The 23,366-nt window shown below is 34.6% G+C and overlaps 1 protein-coding gene across 1 annotated transcript in view; it reads left to right on the top strand.

Moving 5' to 3' along the window:
• The window catches only part of LOC145277914 (uncharacterized), a 143,349-nt gene extending 121,161 nt beyond the window's left edge, over window positions 1–22,188 (top strand). The window contains exons 2-4 of the mRNA XM_080129972.1: window positions 8,550–9,043; window positions 16,867–16,996; window positions 19,590–22,188. Coding sequence (XP_079986098.1) covers window positions 8,550–9,043; window positions 16,867–16,996; window positions 19,590–21,628 — 2,663 coding nt within the window. The 3' untranslated portion in view covers window positions 21,629–22,188. The remainder of the gene's footprint in view (window positions 1–8,549; window positions 9,044–16,866; window positions 16,997–19,589) is intronic.
• Window positions 22,189–23,366: the final 1,178 nt, after the last annotated feature.

Here is a 23,366-nt window from a genome sequence, read left to right as displayed (position 1 = left end):
ATATATATATATATATATAAATTCTAATTAGAATACAAAACATATAACAAAACATAAAACAATAAACGAAATCATTGTTTAATTAAAAATGTATTGGGATTGAAGCTTCTTTACAATGACAGATATAAACACAATTGAATTATAGTTTTATTCAAAATACGTGAAATAAAAATGCATGTGAGATCGGCGTATCTTTGCAAACACAGGCATAAAGACTGAATTAAATCATAGTTTTATTCAAAATAAATACAATAAAAAAAAGTATTACGATTGAAACTATCTTTACAAAGACAGACACCGCTAATGAATGATCCGACCAGTTAGTTTACTTTTTAAAAAGACCAAAAACTCAATATAAATTAGGGATCGAAATCGATTTTAGAAAACCAGTTTTCATACAACAATCACTCAAAATGAAACCGATTTGTGAAAATGGATATTAAAACTTTCTAAAACCTTAGGGTTTCTTTCAGCAAGCCTCGTAACTCTAGCTTCCCTTATTTTGTCATTTAGTCCTAACATTACGTAATGATGTTTTATGACAAATGAAGGAGAATTGCTGTTTTCTGGGTAGGGATCTATCTAACACTTATTGTTGATTAGTTTGTTTTTTTTTAATTTTTTTACCTCCTTACATGAAGTGACTTCATGCATTGTCATTGCAGCTTTTCTCTATTGTTTCCCCTTTCTGTCTTTAGTTAGCTGATGCTATCTGTTTCATTCAAGTACAGCAGAACCCTGGGATACGGTGTCCTTAGGATACGGGTTTTTCAGGTTACGGTGTGGAATACGATGTTTTCCGGACCCTGGCTACGGTATTTGCCCCGCCTTACGGTATTATTTATAATGTTATTTGATTATATACATGTGCATGATATACTGTACTATATTTTATTACGAATTTTTAATGCCGTATCCCGGGGTTGTACTGTACACCGCGACCTATCAATTCTCATTTTCCCCGACATATTTTCATTTTCTTCCCTTTGCCGACTTTTAGAATTTGGAGGTTACAGCTATTTTTTTTTAAACAGACCAAGGGAACGGGATGTTTATCGCCTTCTCACAGCAGGAAGATGTGACAAAAGGTCAGGAAAGTTGGATTTGAAAAGCCAGCACCCTTAGGAAAGAGCATTCTGGCCTATAAAAAATACCTAGTCAGCATTATCGGCATTACCCGGCAGGGGCTCCTCAGGCGATTAACATTAACCTAATTCCTTCTAAAAGAGTGAGAATGCAAAGGCTGGGAAGATGAACCACTTGGAAACTGCAAAATATCATACCTTAGCCAACAGAAAACATACTGCATGATCATGTTGAGACACCGATTTCTATTAGATCACCAAAGTTAAGCAACGTTGAGCCTGGTCAGTGCTAGATGGGTGACCATTTGGGAATACTAGGCGCTGTATGTGTAACGTGTCTGTTACATTTTAATATGGATCTGATGAAACTGTCTTCCGTTTTCCTCCGTTGTGGCTATTTGTTGTGTACATTTTTTTTTCTTTTTAGTTGGACAATCAGACATACAAGCATACATACACACAGACAGATGCCCTTCATATAATAGATGTTGAAATTAATGGCATTTATTCATGGTACTTTCCAAACTTTTAGTTGGACATGCAGACATACAAGCATAAATACACACAGACAGCTGCCCTCCATATAATAGATGTTGAAATTAATGGCATTTATTCATGTTACTTTCCAAACTATGCCAGCGTCTTTATTTCACAAATCTCTTAGTTCACCATGTGGTTAACAAAACTCTGCTGTGTTGAACACATACCTTTTCTCCTCCTGCCTCGACATGTCTGCTCAAGTCTGGTCGTTGCCACTCGGGTTTTTCCATTCTCTGTCGCTAGCACGTGCTTCACCTTGCTGTCTCCGCCCATGTGGTTCAAAATCTCTCTGTGCTTTTCTTTCCCTTCTCTTCCTTTGCTGTGACGTCAACTTGCATCACAGCTTGGTTATTTGCATACGTGAGCTGCCGCTGCTGTTATATACATCTTTGCGGCTTTGTTACATATGCAGGAGGACATCGACTCCTTCCCGAAAGAGCTGCAAAATCCTAATGTCATCTCCTCCTGATCGGGATGTATGTGCAACTGAATTTCATACTCCCATGAAACTTCTTCCTTCAGAGGAAGCCGGTACATGCCATTTAGAATTAGTACGGTTTCGGTTCAGTATGGTACAACAGAGAGTAGCATAGACTTCAGTGGCTTTGGAGTCGAGGGAAAACTCAGCTGGGAACGTTGTTAGTTGTAAGTCAGCTGATTTTTCTTCCCATTTGAATGAATTTGAACCATATAGTTTTACTTGTGCGACGTTTTTGATATTGAGTGATTGGGTATGTGAAATATACATTTTGCTTCCGAGGCTGCACTCTTCTCACAAAAAGCCTTTTCTTCTATGGTGATCAGTGTTTTAGATGTTACTAGCAGGGTTATCCGTTATTGTCCGAGGCAAATGTGTAACATATTTCTATGAAAACTTTGCCTCTCTTTATATCTCTCTTTCTCTCTTACACACCAACCCTACGTTTTCATACCTCTGCCCTCGCCCCTTACTTTTCATTCACTCAGTTCATTCCTCTCTCTGGACACACACACACACACACACACACACACACGAATTAAGTCAGCATAGAGAAAATAATTCTATGCAAAAAATCAGAATTACATCCCTTTGGTTAGCGGTTGAAAAGGTATGTAATAGCAATAGTACACATATAAACACAGACAACTCTTGTGTAGATTCCTTGAGGAATGGGTCGGCATACGGGAAGAACCTCCTCGATAATAAAAGACAAAGTTACTTTATTTTATCACATAAAATAGCTGAATAGCATAACTGACCCTCTCCTCAGATGAAAAATGTCTCAGTTGACCACCAAAGAATGAATGTTTTTAATTTTAGATATTATTCAGCCAGGGCAATGCTGGCAATGAATATACCAACGTTGTGGCTATTTGTTGAGTACATATTTTTTATTTTAATTTTAGTTGGCCATGCAGATATACAAGCATACATATACACAGACAGCTGCCCTTCTTCATATAATAGATGTTATGTAGATTCATTTCTTTATAATAAGTCAACTGTCGTAGCCTACAATAGTGTAACGTTTCAAATCATAGATTCGATTGATCTATGTTGAAAACGGTGCACAAATTAAAATACTTTCAAAATTGAATTATTTTCAGAAAAACAAATTAATCGACACTTCTGAATTTTAGTTTTGTTTTCATTTTTGAAAAGTTCGACTTGGAATAAGGGGAGGTAATCACAAAATGTAATGAGCTTTAGCGAAATCTTTTGGTAAATCAACACAAATACATTAATAGAGTAACGCAATAGCACAACATAAAACTATAATTACCAGAACGTTTATTGAAGTAAATGTTATTAAACCCCCCCCACACACAAACAAAAACAACCCAATAATTTAATTACAATTTCGAAATAAATTAAAACAGTCAGTTTGGAATATTCTGAAAGGTATGGAAATAATCATTATTTGAAAATGTAATTAAAAGAAAGCGTTAGTTTAAAAAAAGAACATTTAAATCAATAAATGTTCCGTTTTTTTTTTTTTTTTTTTTTTTTTTTTTGTTGCTGCAAAAGTCCCGCAAAAGTTGAATAAATTTCGTGATGGTCTCCTTTTATCATGAGTCGAACTCTTCTAAAAATGAAAACAAAAAATAATTACTCGTGTTATTTATTTATTTTCAGTGCAATTTTTATTTCATTCTCTTTGTGAGCTCTTTTTGAGGTTTCGTATCCCAGAAAATATATTTTTTTAATGTCCGGTCAACACTTAAAAGAGCTGATTTTATTAGTGAGTGCTAAAAACCAAAACCTATATCTTATTTGGAAATTACGAAAACTGTCGTACGAAAGGGAAAACAAAACCGTTTTGTACAACAAGGAAAGTATTAATTCAGTTACCGACATCGTTTGATATTCGTGAAATAGTTTTTTTTTTTTTAGTTCATTACACCAAGTAGCTCCATGCCTTGTCTGTAGCGATTTCCATAAAAACAAGCAATTTCTAGTATGTAAAAAAACATCGCACAAAAGGAAAAGCATTTTTTATTTTTCATATAATAGTAACGGAAGTTTTTATTTAATTACATTCAGTTTTTGGTATGTGTGGAAGTAAGTCGAGTATGGAAAAGAAAAATAGAAAGTTCTTTGGGTTGTAGGTTTTTCAGCAGTTATCTTTAGGCGAAGATAGTCGACGCTTGAGATGCCAATGGACAGGAAGAGAAGAGAAGAGAGAGAGAGAGAGAGAGAGAGAGAGAGAGAGAGAGAGAGAGAATAGAGGCGTCTTTCCTCATTATTTTCAAGAATCTTTCTGGTGACTGACTGTCATTCCCAAAAGGGCTGAAATAGTCCTTCATGGTTCAGATGAAATCAACGCACCCTGCAAGCTGATTGGTCGGTGTGTGACCAAGTTGTCTAACAAGGGTGGTTCTTCGAAAGAGAAAATAAGTTTTTATTTATGACTACAACAGTGCAAAGATGTGTATATTCATAAACCGGATTATATTTTAAAGTTTTACACCCTTGCATATGCGGTATTAAAAATGGTGCACGAATGAAATTAATTTTTAAATTCTAAACTTTTAAAGGTTAGATCCAGCCCCATTAGGGTATCCGATCGCATTAGGGGATCGTTTTATTATAAACTTAAATGATGAAATGGTTCCCATCCCCACTGGAAACTTTGAAAAAATACATTTTTTTTTAATCTGAACAGTTTGACGTCTGATTGATATAAATTAAAAAAACAACAATAGAAAATCAAAAATAGGGAATAGAAAAAAAAAAAAAGTTTGGCATAGCGGGTGGGTGGTTGTCTGATCTATATCTGCAAAAACCGGTTAAAACCGGTTTTGAGAATGACTAACATTTAAAATCGGTTTCGAGAATTATTGGATTTTTTCGAGATCTAGTATAAACGGAGCAATGCATACTAACAACAAAAAAAAATGATTGGTAGGTTTTTCTATTTATGCCCGTCAACACAACCAGACACAATAAGGCACGACAGTTGCTGTTGCTGCTTTTGCTGCCGCTGCTAATTCTCAATGTTTATCTCTTTCCCCTGGCGGGAAGATGTGGTACAAGATTGGGAACGGTGGAGTTTGAAAAACCAGTACCCCAGAAGAAGAGCATTGGCTTGCAAAAAATGCCTGGACAGCCCCATCGGCATTCCTCGGTTGGGGCTCCTCATACGATTAGCAATAAACGGTGAACTTCTCAAATGATGAGTAGACAAAGCCTGGTAGTAGATCTCCTAGAAATGCACGACGCCATTCCTCAGCCAACAGACGACAAAATAGCCTAAACTCTGGTCGCTAATTCTAATTATCTATTTAGGTAATTTTAGCCTGTCGTTTTGAGCAACCTCTGATTCTCATTCTCATTCGAGCAATTTGTGCCCATCTACCCAATGTGTCTGAAATATTCTTGCGGTATCTGAAATAATAATAATAATAATAATGATAATGATGATGATGATGATGACGACGACGACGACGACGATAATGATGATGAAGAAGCAGATTTAGTCAAGTTTCAATTGTAAAGATTATATAGAATTCGAATATGAACGTAAAAAGATATTCGCCAAAATAACTTCTCGAATTTTTTCATATTGTCTCCTAACTCTGAAACAAAAACAACTAAAAAAATACCTCATTGTTTAAATTTGACAAAGATGTTCAGACTAAATCTTAAATAAAAAAACAAACGAAACAACGTGATGTTTATTTAATTTAACGCAGGAACAACACACAAATTATTTTTTTTTGAATTAATTCTATTTTTGTTTTCTTAATAAATAAATAAATAATAATGTTGGCAGACATAAATAGTAAAACCGACGATTGACCTAAGTTGGCTGTGAAACAACTGACATGCAGAGAGAGAGAGAGAGAGAGAGAGAGAGAGAGAGAGAGAGAGAGGAATAAAAGAAACGGTTAGAGAGAAATATGCAGAGAGATAGAAAGAAAGAAAGAAAAAAGATATATAAGTTTATTCGACGCTTTGAAATCATTGGGCAAATAAAAGTGGTGCAAAACTGTTCTTTTTCGGGGAATAATCTCGTGGGTCGGGTATTCTTCTGGTTAATTATATGAAAATTTTAACTGTATCACTTCTCATTTTTTTTTTTTTTTTTTTGTAAAGTAGTCAACCCTAAATTTTCAAATCTTTTCCTCCTGGTGCTATCAGACTAGACTGTCTGAAGATACTGGTCTCCTGACCTGAAATGCCATAAACATTGATATTATTGTTTTTTTTTCCTTTCCCTTTGCAAAACTCAATCATGTTCTGCAAAGTTAAAAACGACCAAACCAAAAACTCTGATTAAATATTGGGAGATATCTTAAAATTACTGAATTCCGGATTAAATAGCCTGATATGTTGGAAAACAAAACAACTAAATCAAACGCTATGAACAAATATACATGAATACAATATCAAAATACAGAAGAATTTTTCATCCAACACTTCTCTCAATGTCATCATTATTTCTGAATTCATCTGATTCCATCTAAACATGTTCGACACCATAACCTAATCAAGCAGCCGTAATAGAACGTTATAAGTTATTTCCGTTTATTAGAACTCTTCACTGACGTCACTCTAGAAATAGAAATGAAGCTTTACTATTTTTCTCATTAAAGACAGTGTATAGTTCAAACATGTAAAACACTACTCGGCTCAAATGAAGTGAATATGTATTACTTTCTTTCTCGTTGAATTTGTGACTTCCGTCTTAATTTTGTATATAATAAAATGACTGCAGAAATTCTCTTCTGGACCAAAGTATCGTAGGTTTGCAACAAAAGATGCCACATAGAAATTCAATACATCCAGCCTAATAGCCAATATCTAATGTAGCTGTTGAACACCATTTTAAACACATTCAGTCGTGATAATAAAATGCTACATTACAGCTGACGAGCAGCACCATCACAATGGAAACATCTTTAGAGACAGGAGTTCCTACTTTGCTCTCTAACTATTTTATCCTAAACGGATGAGGATTGTCACCGGGACCAATTCTACATTTTCCACAGATACTGTGATTGCACCCATCGTAATTGGCTTATAGACACATAGGCATAACATAATCTTTCCGATTTCCGATTCATAAATAATAATGGCTCCCTTACCAAAGTCCGTCTATTCTAATTGGCTGAGCGCTGTAATTTCTCATATTCTGGAATTCGATTTTTATGAATAAACGAACAGTTACTAAAATTAAAACATGGCGTCACTAAGAAACATGCTTTTGCGCATGGTGTCAAGTTCATTGCATACTTAGATTATTATAGGCGTGTTTGTGTGTGCGTGTGCATATGTGTGTGCATGTGCATGCGTGTGTGTGTGTGTGTGTGTACAATACAAATTACTATAATACTTGGTTTAAACAAACTGAGCCACAGCAACGTGTGGCCACATGCAGCTATTTTAATATAAAATATCACCACTCGAACGGTCATCATTGAAAAAGAAGCAGCTAAAATAAAAATAGGCTAAAATTGTTTTTATTTTTCATGAAGTAATTCGTACATGTTAATAATAAAATGGTAAATGGTGTTTATGCACTTATGTTACCGTGCTATTTTTAAAAATCGTATTTACAAGTTATTACAGTCATGTGTGTGTGTGTGTGTGTGTGTGTGTGTGTGTGTGTGTGTGTGTGTGTGTGTGTGTGTGCAAATCACTCTAATACTTGCTTAAACCAAACTGAGCCACAGCAACGTGTGGTCTGGTACAGCTATTTTAATATATTATGGGTTATGTTTCAATATATAAAAGCAACTTAATGACTCTATTAGCAAAAAAAAAAATTGCTTTATAGACTTAGCTTTTGAAATTTACCTTTAAAAATAATTTTCCTGATCGGGGAGAAATATTTTAGAAATTGTCCCCCATCACTGTTTATATAAAGTTAGGCATATGTATTTGTTTATGTATGTGCATGTACAGGATTCATTCCTAAACTACTGAAGTGATTATTATGAATTTTGAAACACAGCTGCTAAGCGTAAAGGGTCCAAATAAACCTAAATATAGCTCGTATTTGAACCCTTTATGCCAAGCAGCTGTTTTCCAAAATTCATAAGAATCACTTAAATAGTGAATTCTGTACAGAACACACACAGAGACAAAGTTGCATTTATATAATTGTAGAGATATATATTTTTTATATATTTATTAATTTTATTTTTATTTTTATTTTATTTTTATGTTTTATATATTTTATATATATTTTATTATTATTTTTATTTTATATATATTTTTTCTATATTTTTATTATTTTATTTTGTATATATTTTTATATATATTTTTTATTTTTATGCATATATTTTATATATATTTTTATATATATTTATATATATTTTATGTATTTTTGTATTTGTATATATTATACTATATTTCCTTTAGTAGTTTGTTTTGTATGATTCCGATGTCAATGCATGCTATAATAAATATATTTTTTTCTTTTTCTTTTTTGACAGAGGAGCCAGAGTCACCCCTGATAGGCCCTTCCTCAACACTAGAGGACTTGTTCCACATTTACGACAACTATATCCGTCATGTGTGGGAGGGTCTACAACGACAGCAACAGGACGGTGAATTCTGCTTCTTACTTCTACAAACATACAACCCGAAAGAGAGCCGCTCGAACATTCGGAAACCTCACATAGTTGCTCATGCGTGCATCTTTGCTAACTTCTGCTCAAAGTTCTTCAATGTTGCCAACTATGACGACACAGGTAACTACTGCCTGAACTTGAAGGACTTCACCCGGGAGACGATCCTCACGGCACTGGCATTTCTGTACACGGGTATTGTAAAATGTTCAAGCCAAGTGCTGCCCGACCTGAGACGACTGGCACGTCACCTGGGCATGGAGGAAATGCTGAACATCTGCAACAAGCTGCTCCAGAAACAGAAGGCTATAATTGCGATCGAGAAACGGAAACTGGAACAGAAACACATGACTGATAAGGTAAATTCTTCAAGATGCCTAATTCTGTTTTTTAATTTTTGAGATATTTGAATTATTCAGATCATTGTTCTGATATTAAGTGTTATTGGCACAATGTTTCGGTTAATGTAACCTCTGACTTTGGTACTACCAGATCAGGCTGTCTGAAGATATTGGCTCCCTGAGACGAAATGCACCTAATGTCGATGTGTTTTTTGTTTTTCTACTTCCCTTTGCAAAACTTAATTATGTCCTGTAAAACCCAAAACGAAAATAACAACCCACCTTTTCCCTCTTTTCCTTCTTGTTTCCCCTTTCTCTGTCTATCTCCCCCACTTCTTGACTGATTTCCTAACTTAAAATGTACCAAACATTAATAATGTAACCTTTTCTCTTTCCCATTACAAAACTCATTCATGTTCTGCAGAGCAGTGAACAAAAAACGATAAAATCTACTATAAAATAAACAAACACTACAAACCAGCGATTGAAGATACAAAGTGGTTGAAGAATAAAAACCTTCTACAAATTAATTGGATGCAACAGGAATACTATTTTCAAAATAACTGGATTCGGCATTAAATAACCCCCAAAAAGGTTGATATGCCATGAAACAAAATGACCAAACCAAACCAAACTAACCTCTGACTTTTTGAAGGTCTATCTTGCCGAATTCAGAAGGGAATCTGCACAGAATTTTAAATAGAATCTTTTCAGAAGATTAATTCTGTTTCTGAACTTTTGAGATGAGGATTGATAATGCATATCGTTTCCATTATTTAAATTGCTGTTCTCATCTTGTGTGTTTTTTTTCACAAAGTTTCGGTTGATGTCACCTCTGACCTTCTTTAGATGTATTTTGTCAAACTCGGGAATCTTTCTGCCAAACTTAAGTATCTGCACGGAACGGAACTTTGAATGAAACTCTTTATTTAAGCCACTGGGGTAGTATGCTCTTGTTCCGTTAACCATGACTGGGTAGAAGTCCTAAGTAATTTGCAATTGTATTTGTGATGTCACCCACATTGAGGATTGAACCTTCAACCCAAGAACCTCTGGCATGGTGGATAAAATACTTGGTAAAATTCAACTGTAAGTTACACTCTTCTGGAGGTTGAAGGTTCCATCATCAGTGCAGGCGACACTCAAAATACAATTGTGAATTACTTTTTTTTTTTAAATTCCAGTTTCACCCAAAAAAGGCACAGTGCCACTTTAATGCAGGGTTAGGGCTACTATCGGGGGAAGTAGTTGCGGGGATACTATGTAGGGAGACAAGCAGCAAGATGTCTATTCACATTACATTTGAACTTCTGCATGTCAGTACAGTTGGGAAAACATGAACCCAGAAGGAAGTTCCAGAGTCTAGCAGTTCTGGGGAAGAAACTATTAGAGTAGAAGGCCTTTTTACATCTAGGGATTTCTACTGTGTAGGGGTGGGACTTTGCTGCTTGTCAGGTTTGTTGGGGGTATTTACGTTGAAGGGGTACAAGGGCTTGTAGTTTGCCAGATCATCCACCATTAAAATACTTGTAAAACATGCAGAGTGATGAAACATTTCGCTGATGGGACAGTGGTTGAACCGTGAATGATAGTTCAGGTTGGCGACTCTCTTTTGAACCCTGTCCAGGAGTGAGAGACTTGTAGCAGGTACTTAGGAGTTTTAACCAACCATGGCTGATACCGAGCAGATTCCCGAGTTTGACAGAAAGATTCCTGAAAAGATACACCTAAAGAAAGTTGGATGTTACATCGACAGAAACGTTGTGAAAATAACACTCAAGATGAGAAGAAAAAATCTAAAAAATCTAAAGGATCCAAATAATACAAATGACTAAGTTTATGTATTTAATTTGTTTATTTTATCGAATGATGAGGTCGGTCTTAAAAGTAATGGGATTGGTGTCACAAACAATTTATTTAAATTCCAAAATACATGGCTTCCCTTTCAAAGTACCCTGCTCAAGTCTAATGGACTTTCCCATCCTTTTCTGTCCCACACTTGTCGCCATAAAAATAAACGACAAAAGTAGAATAAAATACAAATGATCTAGCAACAAACTAAATGCAAACAAACGTAACAAATATGAAAAAAAGAAGAAAAGACATTGAATGTGTTTTGTGTGTGCGAGCATTAGCAAGAGTTTGTGTCGTGTGTGTGTGCGTGTGTTGTGTGTGTGTGTGTGTTGTTTGTGTGTGTGCGTGTAAAATACCTTTTGTGTTTGTAAGTGAGAAAGTTTGTCAACTGGAAAGATGTATATGTGTGCATTGTAAGCAGTAGTAATGATTCACAACTGCTACTAGCTTTGTTGATCAAGCAGATGCTACTGATTACTGTTTATATATATATATATATATATATATATATATATATATATATATATATATATATATATATATATATATATATTTACCAGTTTTAAAGATGATATCCGTAAGATATACAATGAGTTAATCGAACTGAAGTTTCGGTGAACTCTTTCCAACATATCAATGGGTGTGTTAGCAACAGCTTGATGAATGTTGTTCTTCCGGTGAGTCAAGATGCTAGGACAATCGTTGTAAACAATTGATTTCAGATATCCCCATAAAAATTAGTCACACAGTGATAAATCAGGGAACCGTGTTGGCCAATGCAGATCCTCCCTCAAGTAGATGAAGTGCTCTGGGAATTTATCATGTTGACATAACGGTCAGATGTTGCTGATACTGCCTGTTTGTTTTCTTCAAAAATCCATGGGCCAATTATACGGACTCGGGATTGTCCACACCAAACATTTACACGTAGTGTGTTTAGAGGACATTGATGAAGTGCTCTGGGGGGTTTCAGGACTCCAATAGCACATGGTTTGCTTATTTACAGATCCCGAAAGATGGAAGTCAGCCTCATCACTGAAGAAAACAAGTGTGTTCTCAGGCATTTTCCTGAGCAATTAAATCGCGTGGATTAAGTTCTTGCATCATAACCAATTTGTAGGGATGGCATTTCAATTCTTCATGGAGGATTCGTTTCATAGAATGAGCTGACAACCGAAGGGCAGATGCGTGCTTGTGGGCAGACTGTCAGGAAGATCTCAAAACAGATTATCTCACCGAGTCAATGTTTTGGGGTGACCTTGCTGTTCATCGGAAGCCAGGTTTTCTTTACATCACTCGTTTTCCTGAAATTGTTTACCTATGAAACAATCGACTGCCGGCCAGGAACATGACCGGGGGGGGGGAGGGGGGCACAATATTGAAATGTCTATGGAATACATGTTGCGTTGCAACGATTGAGCGACATCTTGAAAAAAATGCCTCAGCAGCGAAAGCGCGTTCCAACTTCATCCACTCCATGATGCTAACTGAGATTCCTGAAAAATAAACAAAAAATAAAAATAAATAAAGCCCGTTAATAATCCAACGTTAAACACCATCCTCTCAAATAAGTCCATTCCTATCATCCTTGGAGCAACCATCGCTTTAGGGTCCTAAATTTAAATAAGCAAGTTGCTCTGCCCCACCATATATATATAAAAGTGAACGCGTCTGTGTATTTGTCTATCTGTGTATCTGCGTGTCTGTCTGTGTGTGTACATTTCCCTACGCAATAACTCTGTCAATTTTAAGTCTGCAGACTTGACATTTGATATACAGGGTACTGAGATTTGGGAAAATCAATGTGATTGGTTTTCGGCCAGAAATTTAGCAATTAAGGGGTCAAAGTTAAACGATTCGCCCTTTGAGAACTCTACCAAACTCCTTCGAGAATTTTGTGTCTAAACACTTGAAATTTTAGATATAGGTTCCTTGAACATGGATCTAACTTAATAACTTGATTTGAGCCCAAAACAATAAATTTTAAGAGGTCATAATAGGGGTCAAAGTTAAAAAAATTGACCGTTTTTTGGGTTTTTTGGGGGGTCAGCATACACCTCCAAATACCCGGGCAATGCCGGGCACCCATGCTAGTATATATATATATATATTAGGATTCTAATTATAAGACAAAATATAACAGCATGCCAAAAAATAGACTGACTGAAATTGAAACAGATTTTATAATGGAGATAAAAAAGGAATATCTGCCTTACTCACGACTAAAATGCTAGTTTTATTTTTATGTCTTTAAATGCCCCCCCCCCATTTTTGCTGATGAGGAGACTTTGTTTGTAAAGGACAAAACTTTTGTCAAACTATTGTCAACATTCATTGTCAATTTAAATAAAATGATCATCGTTTCTGAAACGATCTTACAATCTAGTTGATTTTGTTTTTCTTTTTAAAACTGATTTTTAATTCACAATTATGAATCGTTTTACTCAATATTAATATAGCTCTAAGATATCTATACCTATTGAGCTTATTATATATCTACAGTGAAATGGGCACTGTTTTCTCTTAATGGTATTAATACATTTACTAATACATTAAAATAAACTCTGCTCTTTAGACTCCAGGTCTAATTCCCTCTAATATATATATATATATATATATATATATATATATATATATATATATATATATATATATATATATGAGAAAGAAAATTTAAACTGTAAGTTGAAATTTGTAATCAAAATGTATTGTTTGACGGAATACGCCGAAAATCAATTTACAAAGTCCTTATTCCACAGAGTTTCAAAGAATGTTATTCTTGCTATTCTTCTCATCAGAGGACAGAAAGAAATCAGCAAATTATTTCTTGCTGATTTAGTGATAATTACTGCAAAAACACCACCTTTGACTTTGCAGGCTAGCACTTTTCCACCAGGCCATTGGTAATTAACTTATGAACGGAAGGAAATTAAGTACCTATGAATGCCATTGATATGTAATCTTTCCCTGGTTATGCCAATATGTTGAAAATTGCGATTTTGCTGTGCATGTTGGTTAGTGGAAGAAAAGTTCAAGGGTTAAGTTGCTGACATATGTCAAACCCTATGGGGTCGATGATAGCAGCCTGAAATAGGTCAGTCGGGTTTGTGTGAAAGAGAACGTGGAAAGAAAGAAAGAAAGAAAGAAAAGGAAAGAGAGAACATGAAAGAAAGAACATGAAAGAAAGAGAGGATGATATCTTTTCTCTCACATGCAAGTCAGTCTGGTTTCCGATTTTGGACGGAGTAGACATATTGAAATTGACATAAACGTGTGTCAGAGAAAGAAACGCAAAAAAGAGTTGAAAACAACCGATAAGAAAGTAAGTTGAGCCACCAAGACTGAAAAAGAAATAAACCAAACATTAATTAACATAAGCCTCCATCTTGTTATGTGGTGCTCAGAGGCAGAAAAAAAGGTATGCCAAAGGAGATGCAATGTTTACCTTATATAAGCAATGGTAAACTTCAATCTAATATAAATACCAAGTATTTATATATAGATATTTTAATCCCGACCAAATAAAAAAGCTCAATACACACACAATACAGAGTAGAGCTTGTTATAAGAGAAAAGAAATTAAAACCATGAGTTGAAATTTACAATCAAATTTATTGTTTGATATGTTGAACAATAAATTTGATTGTAAATTTCAAATACCTTAAAAAACAAATACCCCAAAAACAAATACCTTAAAAAACAATTTACAAAGTCCTTATTCTGCGGAGTTTCAAAGAATGCTATTCTTGTTATTCTTCTCATCAGAGGACAGAAAGGAATCAGCAAATTGTAAATTGTTTTTTAGAGTATTCAGTCGAAAAATAAATTTGATTGTAAATTTCAAATTACAGCTTTAGTTTCTTTTCTCTCTTATGTATGTATATATGTATATATATGTATATATGTATATATTTGTATATATATATCTTCTCTATATAAATAAAATGAACTCATTTTTTCCCGTCTGATTTTGACATTAATAGGATTAAAAATCAAGATATTTCATGCAAATATAATATGCACAAACGGCAGAACAATATCTGAGGTGTGTTATAGGCTTATTATTTCTCAAATTCCTCGATAATCTTAGATTTCTATACTTTTTCTGCTGAGAAGTCACGGCCAAAATTGGTTAAGATCAATGGAAGTGGTAAAATATTTTCTCTCCAATAAATTCCTCCTCCCCCTGCCACCACTTAACACGGTTTGGGGATCGTTCACAAGGAACAGTTGAGAAGAGAACACCGGTTTGGCTTCGTAGTTCTTTCATGTGAAGTTATTTAAAATCACTAAACTAAGCTGCAGTGCTCTGTGGCGTAGTGGTTAGCGTGCTGGACAATTCACATTATATTTTCACGTTCGCGCCGACCTACCATAGTCGTTTTTTTTTTTTTTTTTCCTAAACAACTGGAATGGACTTTTCTTGGTGGCCGAACTGTTAACGTTGCAGATGTTTTTTTTGTTTTTTTTTCACACTTTATTTTCCTACTTTTACTCATGACTCCGGGTTTGATCCTTCCTACTTACCTACCATAACATTTTTTAAAACTCCCCCCCCCCCCGTCCCGGAAGCAAACACTCGGGCAACGCCGGGTACCCCCGCTAGTATATGTATATATGTATATATTTTTATATATGTATATATATATATATGTATATATATATATATATTTGTATATATATATATATATATATATGTATATATGTATATATTTGTATATATGCATATATATGTATATATGTATATATATATATTTGTATAAATGTATATATGTATATATTTGTATATATATATGTATATATTTGTATATATGTATATTTGTATATATGTATATATGTATATATGTATATATTTGTATATATGTATATATGTATATATGAATATATATATTCGTATATATGTATATATGTATATATTTGTATATATATATATGTATATATGTATATATTTGTATATATGTATATATGTATATATATATTTGTATATATGTATATATGTATATATTTGTATATATGTATATATGTATATGTATATATGTATATATATATATGTATATAGGTATATATATATATATATATATATATAGTTGAAAAATAAATTTGTTGTCAATTTTAATTTACAACAAATTTATTTTTCAACTATATATATATACCTATATACATTATATATATATATATATATATATATATATATATATATATATATATATTTATTAATTTATTTTTCAACAAGAAATACAAATAAAATTCAAAATTTTACCTTATTTCATGTAGTTTCAATGAATGGCACATATCCTTAGAGGAAACGTAGTTAGCAAAATTATATTCATATGCAAGCTATGAATTTTGCTGGTTAGCACATAAATTGAAAACTTGTGAAAGAAATCATATTTGCATGAAAAGTTGATAAAATGTAGAAAGACATAGCTTAAAAATATATTCCAATGAAGTCCAGATCTGATGAAGAAAAATTAAAAGAGAATGGTATAAACCAAAAGAAAATGAAAACGTTGGATAGTCAGATGCATAGATGTTTATGATATGTTTATGATATAGTCCAAAAGAAATTGAAATCTGTATATTCTGTCAGCCAATGAACGCGTGCTGTTTTTTCGTTGAATTTTTTTTTTCTACTGTAAGTCTGGAATGCTATCTTTGCATTGGATTTTACCTTCTAATCAACTGGAAGAAAATTCTTGAGTTAGTAGATATAGAACAGTTGAGGTGGCAGGTTCAGTTCACAGGGAAAAGCCAAGGAAAACATGGATGGGTAGAAGTGATAAGGGTGGAGTTGAGAGGAAGAGGGATAATTAAAGACCTGCCCAGAGATAGGATAGTTTGGAAATCAGTTTCTAAATTGATTATGATGATGCTGGTGTGGTGGTGGTAATGTTTAAATTAAAAAAAAAATATATTGAAAGATTTTAATAAATAATCTTTTGTGTTTTTTTTTTATTTATTTATTAAAAAAAATTTTTTTTTTGCAGTTTAAATCTGACCATTCTCAAGAAGCAGCCACTGACGCTCACAGATTTCCATCAACTTCTGAGTCTCCTTCAATCAAAGAGGAAATCCCCTCATTTGAACCGGATTCAAAGGAGTTGCACACCGACAGAGGTAATAACGAGAATGAGTTTTCTCTAAAAAAGACATCACTTAATCCTAGTGAAAGGAGAATTTATTATTATTATTATTATTATTATGATTATTATTATTATACTAATGGGTCACTACTTATCAAGGTCAAAAGCCACTAAAGGATAAATGTTATTAAGATGGATTGATTGCCAGTCGAAAAGTGGATAATATGAGAGGACTGAAAATAATAAATGGAATGAACTATTTGTGGCAGTTAAAGGTTGATATTTGTTGACATTAGTTTTTATGCATGAGTGTTTTTTTTTTTTTTACTTGCTTCACTTTTACATCTACAGAAAAGGAGACTAAAGACGGCTGAGGGTTTTAGGGGAGGAAGTTATTTTGCTCTTGGCGATAATCAAAGGTTTCCTTTCAGTTATTACAGCATTATTCACAATCTGTCTCACGCCACATCCATAGACCAACTGATCTGAAACCTCTGCTATTCTGTGAACTCTGATATTCATGACATCATGTGCCATGTCCTGACATCTTTTGTTTTAATCTACTTCGAATTTTTTGACATTTTCAACCTTACTTGCCATCTTGTTTATTCCCCAAACTTTGTGCCACTTCAACTGCCCTTAATTCTACTCTTGCCAAGATTAACACTATCTGATGTTGGTTGGTTGGTTGTTTTTGTTTTACGGCATATCAACCCTTTTCGGGTTATTTAATGCCGAATCCAAAGATTTTGAAGAAAAATTTTTTGATAGAATATATTTGTTGTTTTCAAGTCAGTTTCTATTTAACCCATAGTTGGAACCCTAACAGGTACTGCCACTCCGGGTCAGAGTGGACCTGGGAGCAATGGTAATTAAAGGGTAGCTCCACACTCCCCAAAGCCCGCAAGCTGGGGCCTCACCACTGGATATAGTTTATGGTCATATCCAGGACCCCCATTGAGGGACTTTTACCCTCTGCAGGGGGGCAGTTGCTGTATTCTAATGCCCCACGTACAGGGCCACTATCTGATGTAATCATTATCCAACATAGGGCCATCGATTATGTATCATTTGAAGCCAATGATATTGTAATCTGCTGGGAAGTAGTCTTTGCACTCAAATGGTTCTATATTTGTATGTCACTATTTCCTTATAGTAGACGCATGCTAACCATGACTGTTTATTTTTCTGTCTCTCCACACCGTTACCACAAATTGAGTATTTGTATTATTTAGATTATTCGGACGATTATTCTTATCTTGATGACTTTTCTCACAACATTTTGGTCATTGTAACCTACGAACTTTGGAAACATATATGAAGTTTTGAAATGAACTCTTTCTTTTATCCACCTCCATAAAATACTCAGTTTGAAATTCTGTATAGTTACACAAGTTTGACATAAAGTTTTCCAGCAAATGCTAAAATGTCAGAGAAGAACGCCATGAAAAAATTCTGTATAGGCTACAAATGGTTTTATGTCGTTTTTGTTAAATATTACTAAACGAGGAATGATTTCCATTTAAAATCCATTTTGTATTATGCACATAAAATTGGGTACACATGCAGAGAGTGATCCATGCTGAAATAATAACGTTATTGTTTAAAAAGCCATTCTTAACATGAGGAGGGGAAGCTGTTTTGTACCTATTCTGTACTTTAACCTTACAATTGAATAAAAAGACATATCATAAAACTTTAATTAAACGTGGAAATACGATTTTAAAAAATAGCGTGGATCAGTAAGTGCATTAGCACATAAAATTGAGAGAAGCACGTTTGAAATGTGTTAAAATTATGTGAATAAGCTAAATCAAAACAAAATGGCCACTGAATTTGACCTAATATTGTATTTATCTAAACGTGATATTTAAAATTTAGATCAAAATGATTCTTCATTTAATGATATTTATTAATAACTAGCTGTACCCGGCCACATGTTGAAACAAGTTGGTTGAAACAAGTATTAGAATGATTTGTATCATATGCAAACACACACACACACATGCACGACTGTAATAACTTGTAAATACGATTTTAAAAAATAGCACAGTAACATAAGTGCACAAGCACCATTTTTATTATTACATCTACGATTTATTTAGTGAAAAATAAAAATAATTTTAGCCTATTTTTATTTTGGCTCTTTCTTTTTCAATGATGATTGTTCGAGTTGTGATATTTTATATTTAAGTAACTGTACCCGGCCACGCGTAGCTGTGGTACAGTTTGGTTAAACAAGCATTAGAGTGATTTGTATTGCGTACACACACATATACAGACACATGCAGACACACACACACACATACACGCACACATACAAACACGACTGTAATAATCGAAGTATGTAATGAACTTGACGCCATGCGAAAAAACATGTCTCTTAGTGACGCCATGTTTTTTGATAAGAGGAAAATAAATCGAATTTAGCACTATCTAGTGGTATGCATGTTTAAGCGTGGTGTATTGAAGAAGGAGTGAATGCTACAGATCTGTGTTTTCTATGTTTGGTAATTATGTCTGTCTGCTATCTCGTTACATTATTATATTTTTTTTATTATTGTTTGCATGAAAATTTTGAACGATGCTGATTGTTTTAAAAAATGTTTTTTTTTTTTTTATTTCAGACATTTCATTTATTGATGATCTCTATCAAATCTACGATGACTTCGTCCAGTGCATGTGGAAAGGCCTATGTCTCCAACAACAGCAGCGTCATTTCTGTAATCTAATCATCTCCATTGGTAAAAACTCCCCGACTTTCCACGTGCATGCTGCACTCTTTGCGATTTTTAGCACCCGATTTGCGGATCTGGCCAAGCTTGATGAAGAGACAGGGAAATACCACCTGAATCTAAAACCCTACTCAAAAGAGGTGGTAATCACTTTGCTTGGATTTTTTTACACGGGAGTAATAAAATGTAGCTATCAGATCGTTCCGGAACTTCTTGAGTTATCATATCATCTGGGAGTCAAGGAATCCGAATATGCTTGTGAGGACTACCTGAAGGTGGCCGATCAAACATCATTTGGGTCAAACGAGACTTTTGCCCTCGCTGGAAATATGCTGCAAGCAAGTCCGTCGAAAAGAGTATCATATGCGAGTCCTTCGGAATACATCAATAAATATTTGAGGATTATTCTAGGGTTACATAATGATCGACTTACATCTTCTATCTATCCATTAGAAAATAACTATTTTTCATCTTCAGCTGTAGCATCATCTTTATCTACCCCCGTTCCAAATAAAATTAGAGCTAGTTCAATATCTGTGCAATCGGAAGATGTCGAACAGCCATTGAAATTGAAAAGAAATGATAAATTCCCGATGCTCAGTAGCTACTTGCAGCATCCCAAAAAAGAGTTAGTAAGATCTTCCAAGGACGCAAAATCTACTGAATTCCCCATTGGGTTGGAGCAAAAAGTTCTGCCAGAGGCGTCAAAGACCAGTTCCAATTCCATCGACATGCCATTCCTTGCTAGTACTGTTGACGAACAGCTGCAGAAGAAAATATCTCACAGTAAAAAGAATAGTGAAAACATTAGCAATAAACAAAATATCTCCGACTTGCAAATTGTCGACGAACAAAAACTGCCCATCAAGCAGTCAGCAAATGCGCGTAAAATTTCTATCCAGAATCGTAAAAAGATTTACCGTGATGTGATATACTTGAACAAGGAAGGTAATCAGATGAAAGGTAAGAAGTTTACTTGCTACACTGATTCACTGCCCCTCTCGAAGCGTAAAGCCGCTCGTCCGCAAAAGCTAACAAAAATCAACAACGATACCAACACTGAGTCAAACGCTGACCACCTGCCTGACAATTGCGAGGGGAGCTTCCGCCGTAAGAGACGGGCTGTCCAGTGTCCAAAATGTCCACGTTCATTTGCCGACGAGAAAGCGCTGCTAAAGCACCTCAACTCACACGAGCAAGGGGAAATTCACAAATGTCACGTCTGTGGCATGAACTATGCACGACTTTGTGACTACACACGTCACGTACGAGTGCACACAGCCGAGAATCAATACACGTGCAGATATTGCAACAAGGTGTGTCAGACACAGCGCGACTTTATCGAGCACAACAGCAATGAACACCAGGACAACAGACCATTTAAGTGCGATGCTCCTGCGTGCACGTTTCAGGCGGCTAAGTTGGCTTACCTCACGGACCACCGGCATATCCATAGCGACGTGAAGGGCTTCAGCTGTAGCAAGTGTGAGCGTACCTTCTCCCAGGCTGGAGGACTACATAGCCATGTGAAAAGCTGCTACCAAATGCAGGGTTACCTGTGTGATCTATGTGGACAGACGTTTAATCACCTTGGTTCAATGAAGTCTCACAGACGTATCCACCTCGGTGAGAAGCCCCATGCTTGCACAGATTGTGGTGCTAAGTTTAGCGACCACCGGAATTTGCGTCGACACCGGCGCATCCATGAGAACTCTTTCCCTTATCCATGCACTCACTGCGATAAACGATTCCGACATTCGAATTCTCTAAAAGCCCATCTGCGACATCACGGTATTAATGTCGGTGCAACTAGTGTTACTGTTCTTATTCAAGGCACGGGGGATTGCAACTATTTGGATTCGGATGCATTTCCAATGTGTCATTCACCCGCAACTTCAGAATTTTCACAAAATCCGGCCAGTGATTCCTAAGTTACCCCATAATAACAATTTTGTCTTTGCTTTCATTTTAGATTGAGAATAAAAAATCCACACTCCAATGACGGCGGAAAGAAAGTGATATCAACTCGGAAAATGAATGCAGCAGTTAACAAATTCATCGATGAGTTTTTTTTTTTTCTTTTTTTTTTACCAACCTTGCAGGGACATTTCCATTTTAAAAGACAGATCTGCTCAGTTTTTTTGTTTTTCTTGGGATGTCACTTACATTTCCCCTGTCTGCAGAACGACTAATTCTAATTGCTTCCTGGTGATGCTATAACGATTTAATATTCGAAAGAGGCTGATCGCCATTTGCAGTTAGTTCTTCATCATTTATGTCACCCATCGGACATTGTCAACAATTGGACATTGCTTGAGACTAACAAACCTACCATGAAACTCATCAGATGCGATGACCTCTAGAAATTAAAAGAAAAAAAAAAGATTAAGATGAAAAATTGTATTATATTTTCAGCTTAAACTGACTCGCCTCCCTTCCCCCGTGTATCAGAGATTTTTATAGACTGAAACTGGAAAAAAAAAAAAAAAAAGTCTGAGAAGTCACAGCATAGAGAAACCATGCATTAACGTTTTGTTCTATCAATCTTGCAGATTTCTAATACTTCCTTTGCAGATTTCCAGAGGTCAGAGAATCTTTGGATGGAGGCCTGAAATTCGCTTCCGTGCGCACAAGCGTTGTTAATACATTTTTATAAAGATGGATTTACTGAGATGAATCGTCCGAAAAGAAAGCCACTTTCTTTTTTACGATAGATTGTGCCTGGTGGCAATAATTGATTATTCTATGTGAATTTTATCTCTAACTTGCATTTGTCCATCTCTTTCTCACATCCCGTAGTATCTTACACACACACACACACACAGACACAACACACACACACATGCACACACACATGCATATATTAATTATAGCTCACTGCAACTCATCGTTTTGTGTATTAATCTGTCTAATACTTTTTACTCTCTGTATGATTATTGTGCTGTATAAAGTTAAAAAATAATGGCTGAATTTAATAAAAAAGTGATGAATTACAGTGACCTGTAACAGATATATATATATATATATATATATATATATATACTGAGTTTTGAATATACATATATGGCAATTAAGCTACACAGAATTTTCAACGTTTCATCTTTGTGCAGATTTGTCAGGCTTTTGCATGGAATTGATATTACTTCGTGTTTTTACATATACATGTGGAAGTGGGTTTGCTAGTAAGTCAACCAGATTCATTATTATTTGTTAAATTGCCATGCATATTTTCCAAACTCACTACCTATATCTGCTTATGTATTGAAAACAGTAAAAGTAAATACTGAAAATAGAAATGCATAAATTTATGCAAATACATTATATATATATATATATATATATATATATATATATATATATATATATATATTGCAATAAGTAAAGTAAAATGTCTATTTTTTATATCATTTTGACAAGACAAAGAAAACAACATCTCAAAATTACATAAAAGGGTTAAGTAATACATTAAATTAGTCAGATACCAATGAATACAGCAGGTATTTAAGCAGCTACATGGATAGAACCTTGGGTGAACCAAAGCTTATATATTATAACCTAGAACAATAAAAAATTATGATATATTAATTGTTTAGGATACAAGTTTCAAAACTTGACATGGACAAAGTTATAGTGGTGTACATAGTTTCTGAGATGAAAAACTCAAAAACA

Source organism: Euprymna scolopes, chromosome 6 (genome assembly GCF_053919585.1).
Source record: "Euprymna scolopes isolate OS-2025 chromosome 6, ASM5391958v1, whole genome shotgun sequence".
Classification (NCBI taxonomy): domain Eukaryota; kingdom Metazoa; phylum Mollusca; class Cephalopoda; order Sepiida; family Sepiolidae; genus Euprymna; species Euprymna scolopes.
This window is presented reverse-complemented; position numbering and strand designations above follow the sequence as displayed.